The 8,248-nt window shown below is 35.2% G+C and overlaps 1 protein-coding gene across 1 annotated transcript; it reads right to left on the bottom strand.

The window, feature by feature from the left end:
- Window positions 1-390: 390 nt before the first annotated feature.
- On the bottom strand, window positions 391-5,906 carry LOC103909385 (liver-expressed antimicrobial peptide 2-like). The gene is made up of 3 exons (NM_001386404.1): window positions 5,836-5,906; window positions 2,108-2,250; window positions 391-832 (listed from the first exon to the last, which is right to left on the bottom strand). Exons 1-3 carry the CDS (start codon window positions 5,890-5,892, stop codon window positions 793-795), a joined length of 240 nt encoding a protein of 79 aa, NP_001373333.1. The 5' UTR covers window positions 5,893-5,906; the 3' UTR covers window positions 391-792.
- Window positions 5,907-8,248: the final 2,342 nt, after the last annotated feature.

The raw sequence follows: 8,248 nt of genomic DNA, 5'->3' as shown, positions 1-8,248 counted from the left end.
TATCTGAAACTGTGGTCTTGTTTTGGTTTCACTTCAGCTTGATATGGTAAATGTGACCTTTTCCCAGGGTGGAAAAATAATAAAACTAATAATGATATGATGATTGTGAATTATCACAATCTAAGACCCAGTGTTGGATGTTTGCTGAAATCAAAAACTGTTTAGAAATGCATTGGTTCAGTGTTTACAATTCATTTTCATACATTTATTTCATCATGGGAGCATTTTAGTCTGTTTTTTCTTAAAAATATTGCACTGTCAATGTAACAAAATAATGAGGCAAACAATAAAACATAACAAAAAAAATATCACTTTATCTATCTGGTATTTACAAAATAAATAAATTTCTGATTCTTCTTGAAGCTTCAGCTAGTAATAAAATACATCACTCTTTTGCCATGCGTGTTTGTATTTTATCATGTCAAACATCTCAGCCTCAGTGTATCTTAATCAAAATGCAAAGTTAATTTTTGACATCTTATCAAGATCTGTACAACTAAAACAACTCTGATAATGGATGATGCAACTGGAGTTCTTGTAGCCCGTGTGTTTCTGAAGAGACGACTCTGTCAATAGTATCATCCCTTTCCTTTTCATATTTCCATTTTTTGGAGTTTATGACCATTTCCTTGGATTCACCTGAATACAGTCTTCGGATTATTGATGTCTTTTATCAAGTTTTATTGTTTTGTATGATTAATTTAGATCCTGATGTCTGAGAATCGACGGATGGATCATATTTCAGTTATTAGGTTGGTATTTGAATTTGGCGCCAGAAATAACCGTCTCCCGTCAGGCCTGCTGAGCTCTATTGAACGAGCACGTCTGTTTCCTGGAAAAGAGGAGATTTCGGTAGGTTAAACTAAAATAAAATGACTGTCATAAAAGGATAAAGCAAATATAATCTTTGAGAATGTATTTCCCGCTCGTGAATGAACTGACAAATCTTAATTGCCTTGAAGTTGCTGATTCACACATTGGTTAATGTGTGATAAACTCTTATCAGCTGTACAAGTTGAGGTTCAGGTTTTTGTGTGAAAGTGTTTTTGGTGATTAAGGTTGTTTGTCGATACAGTTTTGGCAAGATTGGACGATAAATTCGCGTTTTTAAAGAGTGAATCACACCTGAATAAACGAACGAATCGAATCGCCCGTTTGAATCAAATTCAAACATGATTCGTTCAGTCGGTACATGGAAGTTGTATGCTAAAATTTCACCTCACGTCTAAAAGGTAAACATTATCATAAAATGAACGCCTCGTTTATTAATTTTAGTTTGAACAGAAGCTCATATCTTTTACAGTAGGCAATATTCCAACAGGAAACAAGCGATTTATTGGAGGGAAAACGCCAAACATCAGCAAGTTATATATCAGTGTTTTTCTGTCATGTCTGTTTACATAATGAAGTTAGGCCCAATAATATCACTCGAGGTGTAATGATATCAGCATTTTAAAGGAAGACTAGGCTGTTGTTTAAGTCATTGCTATTAGGAAATAACTTTGACATTGTCAGTTTTTGGCTGTGCAATGACTTTAGAAACATATTTCTTTTGCCATAACTAAAATGCTAATGTCTGAAATGATATATGTCTGCCTAAATGGTTCTTTAAACTTTAGGCTACCAGCAAAAAATCATTTCTAATAAGTTCTTGTAAATCTAAATTTAAATTAATAATGCTAATATTGCTAAATAATAAAGAAAATAATAATGCCAAAAATAAAGAAATTGAAAAATATCTCGTTTTATTTATATATTTATTTATTTAACCATTTAACTGTCATCTTCACAGCTTAATATTAATTTTAATTAATATTTTTTTTAATTTAAGAAGGTGATCCGCTGCGTAAAACATGTGCTGGATAAGTTGGCGGTTCATTCCGCTGTGGCGACCCCGGATTAATAAAGGGACTAAGCCGAAAATGAATGAATGAATTTAATTTAATTAATACTAATTAAAATTATTATATTTATATAGATTATTTTTCCTGAAGCTAAACTTTAAAATTATTTGAATGTTTTTTTATGTTATTTGTTTATACAGAGATCATTGAATGGTGTCATATGCTGGTGTGTTTGGTGTTTTTGTGCCTGGTTAGTTCCTCACCTGCAGTAGTTGGTTCCACACTCATAATGATCTCTGCATGGAGAACCCACAGGCTTCAGTGTGTTCCATCGCCACAGTAAAGAGCGTTTGGCCCGATGGATCAATCCAGATGCCCAGTCTGAGTCTACCGGGGCCGACTGGACCTACAGACACACAGAGGGACAGAGACAGTCAAGGAAGGTCAGTTGTCAAACCTCATTTACACGCACTGGCCACTTTATTAGGTACACCTTACTTGTACCGGTTGGACCCTCTTTTGTGTTCAGAACTGCCTTAATCTTTTGTGGCATAAAGATGTAGATTCAACAAGCTACTGGAAATATTCCTTAGAGATTTTGCTCCATATTGACATGATAGCATCACACAGTTGCTGCAGATTTGTCGGCTGCACATCCAATCTCCCGTCCACATCCAATCTCCCGTTCCACCACATCTCAAAGGTGCTCTATTGGATTGAGCTCTGGTGACTGTGGAGGCCATTTGAGTACAGTGAACTCATTGTCATGTTCAAGAAACCAGTCTGAGATGATTGAGCTTTATGACATGGTGCGTTATCCTGCTGAAAGTAGCCATCAGAAGATGGAGACACTGTGCTCATAAAGGGATGGACATGGTCAGCAGAAATACTCAGGTAGGCTGTGGCGTTGACACCATGCTCAATTGGTACTAATGAGCCCAAAGTGTGCCAAGAAAGTTTCCCCCACACCATTACACCACCACCAGCAGCCTGAACCGCTGATACAAGGCAGGATGGATACATGCTTTCATGTTGTTGATGTCAAATTCTGACTGGCCCATCTGAATGTGTCAGCAGAAATGGAGACTCATCAGAGCAGCAACGTTTCTCCAATCTTCTATTGTCCAGTTTTGGTGAGTCTGTGTGAATTGTAGCCTCAGTTTCCTGTTCTTAGCTGACAGGAGCGGCACCCGGTGTGCTCTATTCTGCTGCTGTAGCCCATCCGCCTCAAGGTTGGACGTGTTGTGTGTTCAGAGATGCTCTTCTGCAGAGCTCGGTTGTAACGAGTGCTTATCATTGTTCATCATTGTGCTTTGGTGCATAATTGCAAAGTTTGTTAAGCTCTAAATATAGACGTCTGGTCATCTAAGTTTAGAAACCCATCAAGGTGAGTCAAACCTCAAATATTTGCTTTGCAAGTAACACTGAGAATGATTTGCAAGCCTCCAAATCAGATGTTTTAGGTTTAGTTATTATAACTGTTTTTGTTGATTTTCTGAAATAACTTTCTATTAACTATATTTAAACTATTTTAACTATTAACTATTCTAAATAACTATGTTGTGAAGTATATCGCTTCTATGAAATAAAATTCCTATAAGATAAATAAAATAATTGGGTCATATTGCACATCCCTAGTTAGTACCGTATGCTATTGGTTTCAGGATCAGTTTTTGTTTATATTGGTATCAGCAAAAAATTGTAAATCGTATCATTACATCCCTAAAAAAACGACAAAATCTCACAATTTTCTTGCATGTATTTTTTTCCTATTAAAAAATATTATTAATGTTGTTGTTATTTTTCACTATTGTTATTACAACTATTATTATTATTAATAATATTATTATTATTATTTATTATTATTATTATTTATAATATTTATGTTGTCTTTTTTCTGTTTTGTATGCTTTGGCAATATGTTACAATGTATGATTAAATTAAATTTATACAGTACACACAAAAAAAAAACAAATTCAGAATAACAGTGAGAATAACAGCTCCTCATGGATTTGTGTTTTAGTGTGTGTACAAACAAAAATAGCAGGCCAAATCAAACGCATGTTTCAGCCTCCGTTTACAATCACAGGAAACTGATGAGATCCGTGTTTTTCCAGCTGGAGGAAATATTGACATGCAGATCACCCGATGATCCGCTTTTAGAAACACTGACATCCACTGATGTACACACTGATAGTGTGCTTTGTGAATTAAACAGGATCCCATGTTGCAAAATCTACCTTTTTTGGACAGAAGTGTGTGTAGTATAGTGTATCCACAGTCATATCAGAGTGATATAAACATAATTAGTCTCTTTTCTGTTTTCTGATGTTAAAATAAGATCCAAATCCCAGTGATTTTGAGGTCGACCACAACAAGAGTTAAGAGCGAGGTTTTCCCCGCCCACTGAATTGATTGACAGGACCATGTCTTCTTGTGTGTATAAAGATGTCCACAGAACAGGATTTGCTAAGAAACTGGGATTAAAAGAGCAGTTCAGCTCTCTGTGATCAGCTGCAGCTCAAGAATGAGTTTCACAAGTTTTACACATTTATAAAACAGAGAATGTTTGTAATAAAGACAGTTAAATTGATAAATAATTAATAATCATTAGAATCAGCACAGCTGCATAGTGTTGGTTCAACTTTATACAACAATGCTTCAGTCACAACAGAAGTGCCGGTTTGTGGATGTTAAATCTGGTTTAATCTGTACAGAAGCATAATTTATATACTGTATATCATATAGTGTGTATATTAACTTGACATGCAAAAACGTACATGTATGTACTGAAAACTGTTACAGCATTTGTGTGTGCCTCATTGTTGCAGAAAAGCTTGAAGGATCTCCACTACGAATACATCAGATACCCTTACTGTGGTATTTTTGAATTATAAACTGGATCATAAGCTGCATCCATGTCTGTTTCTGCCACTGACGGCTGTTTATCTGACATGACACAGGAGTAGCAGACACAACTGTGGGAACCGTGGGAGGAGCTCCAGCTCATTTGCATTTAAAGGCACAGACTACAAAAACAGCTACACTTTGCTTTGAGCTCAGAATTTACATATTTTCCTTGTATATTAAATAATTTAATTGGTATTTTGTGCTGAAACATTACAGACACATTTTGAAGTCACCAAAGACTTATCTTACGTCTTGTAAAAGGGGTAAAAAGGAGCCCTTTAAATCAGATAGGGACAAACTTCAGCCATATGCGGCCTGCTGAACACCTTCAAAAATGAGGCTTCCGAGTAGTAGTTTGGTTTGGTGTCAGAATTAGTAAATTGATGATGCAATACAAGCGAATGCCAGTTGGTGGCAGTATTGTATGCGGAACCGTTAATGAATGAGGCAAAAAAAGAAAAGTTGAGTCTGAATTTCGTTTGTTTAAGGAAGAATGGACATCAAAATACTTCACCAATATCATACAGAAAGCAGTATGTCCAAAAAGTCTTGTGGTTTTTAAAGATTACAACCTTAGGTGTCATTTTTGAAAATTAAATTCTCATCATGTGAGATTTTTTTCTGTCAGGCAATATATTTTCTATTGTAAAAAACGTTATTTTATTAGGGATTTATTTAGTTGTTTTATGATGATTGATAAGTACATATTTATCATAGCACTAATTAATTTGTCTTGTAAATTTGACTCAGTAATAACCATTAAAAAATCTGTTCTGTTCCAATGTGACACGTTTCTTTCAGATAATACATGTATAGTTGCATATTGCCACTATAAATAAAAGTTATTTTATGAAGGATTTGGCATGTGGCGCTTCACTTGGTTTGCAAAACTTGATGTGGCGCTCTGGTCTAAAAGATTTGCCCATCTTTGCTTTAAATGAACTTAATACTTCACATGGACTTATCAGAGATATCCAGATGGCCGCATAAAATGCTGAGGTCTGATATATTGCAATACGCACATTTACAAAATTTTAATAAAACAATTTCATGTGTATTTTTCAGTGTGTTGCAGCAGTACCTGTAGAGCGAGTGTCAGCAGGAGTGTGATCAGGAGCAGCTTATTCACGCTCGTCATCTTCAGGCTTCAGTGAGAGAGTGATCAGATCTCCTGTGTTTATATGCGGACGCTGAACAGCTGATAACACTATCACAGATCAGTCCACGTCTGCAGACTGACCGCAATAATCACATCTGGAGGAACAGATTCACCTACTGCTTCCTCTTTACTCACACTGCAGCGGTGTTTACCGGAGTAAAGTCCAGCACATTGAGAATTCACACAGGGTATGGAAATATAGTGTTCGATCTATCGTGAGATATGCTAAAATATCAGGTTATATGGAGTTGATGGCAAAATGATTAGCTCGTCTGTGCAATATTTATTCTTTTTTCAAATATTTCTCAAGTGATTTTTTTTACTGGATCATAGAAATTTTCACAGTATTTCCTACATAATTTGTTTTTCTTCTGGAGAAAGTCTTTGCTTTATTTCCGCTAGAATAAAAGCAGTTTTAATAAATTTTTAAGGTCAATATTATTAGCCCCGTTAAGCAATATTATATAGCGACGCAGTAGGTAGAGCTGTCGCCTCACAGCAAGAAGGTCGCTGGTTCGAGCTTGGGCTGGGTCAGTTGGCATTTCTGTGTGGAGTTTGCATGTTCTCCCTGCGTTCGTGTGGATTTAATCTGGGTGCTCCGGTTTCTCCTAAAGTCCAAACACATGCGGTACAGGTGAATTGGGTAGGCTAAATTGTCCGTAGTGTATTAGTGTGAATGAGTGTTTATGGATGTTTCCCAGAGATGGGTTGCAGCTGGAAGGGCATCCGCTGCTTAAAACATGTGCTGTATAAGTTGGCGGTTCATTCCGCTGTAATAAGGGACTAAGCCTAAAACAAAATGCATGAATGAATGAACCTAGTTAAGCCTTTAAATGTCACTTTACGCTGAATACTTGTGTCTTGAAAAAAAAAGGCAAAAAAAAAAAAAAAAAAAAAATATATATATATATATATATATATATATATACATATATATATATATATATATATATATATATATATATATATATATATATATTTAAAAACCATTATAAAATAAATTTAACATTCCATTTTAGTTTTATAAAGTAATTAACATGCAGTTAACTTTAACTTTCTGGAGTATTTTAAAATTTGCATTCATCATATTCTTTATATTTATTAATACATTATATAAATATAATCTGTCTAAAATTGTATCTGTTTATATTATTTAATATTTTTATATGTATAAAGCAGCTATATTTAATGCATATAGTTACAAAAATTATTTTATTTTGTTAAACAGAGTTTAAAAAAAGACTTCAGAGCAGAATCCCTGAATAATAAATAGCTGAAGTTGATGCTGTTCACCTGTCCAGCAGAGGGCAGCTTTACTCCTGCTCATTAACTTTGCATGATCACATTTACACTAATAATAATCATAATAGATGTGTAGATGTAGATGTTTGCAGTGTTTGACTCTTCTGTGTTGACCTGCAGGGGTTTTCATCTTCTGAAAATAACACAGATCTGCTTCAGGTGAGCTTCTGTTTTTTATATATTTTGCATAATATCATAATAAATGCATGCCTTGTAGTTATATTTATAAGAAGTATATTATAGGCACTCTTAAAAATAAAGCAGTTTAGATTTGCTTTGTATTGTATATTGCTTAAATTACATATGTACATCTAAAAAATGCTAATGCATGTGTGTATATAATATTAGTGAGAGAAACAAATGATTAAAATTATAATACATTTAAAAAATATAATCAAGCATATTCATAAAAGCAATGCTTTTAAATTTTAATATAATCAATGTTTGTTTTCTATCTTTAGCAAGGCATGTGTATATAATATCAAAAAATAAATATTAATAGCACAAATGGTTAGCACTGTGGCCTCACAGCAAGAAGGTCGTTGGAGTCTCGACTGGGTCAGTTGGTGTTTCTGTGTGGATTTTGCATGTTCCCCCCATGTTTGGCATGGGTTAGAGGTCTGCAGCCCGACCAGATGTTGTGTGGTGCGGGAATAAATTTTAGAAAAAAGCGTGGGAGCGGTCGGTAACTGGTGTAGTTTGAACAGGAGCGGGCGGTCTAAAAATATCACTCTCGACTCCAGAGCAAGCGAACGAGCATGTGTATTTATGTGTGTGAATTAGAGAGCGTGATGCTGTGTTTAGCTGGTTTGTTCCTGTCTATGTGTGAGTGTGTGTGAATGAGAGAGAGAGCTTGGTGCTGTCTATGTGTGAATGAGAGAGAGCGTAATTCTTTCTATGTGTCACTTGCTTGGTGCTGTGTGTCTATCTGTGTGTGTGTGTTTATACAGACAGCTTGTAATAGTCTGTCTGGACTCTGTATAGCTGGGTGGCACCGATAGCGGGAATGGGTGCGGCGATTAGAAAATGGGTT

Source organism: Danio rerio, chromosome 21 (assembly GCF_049306965.1).
Source record: "Danio rerio strain Tuebingen ecotype United States chromosome 21, GRCz12tu, whole genome shotgun sequence".
NCBI lineage: Eukaryota > Metazoa > Chordata > Actinopteri > Cypriniformes > Danionidae > Danio > Danio rerio.
The sequence above is the reverse complement of the archived record's forward strand: the minus strand, read 5'-3'. Positions and strand labels throughout refer to the sequence as shown.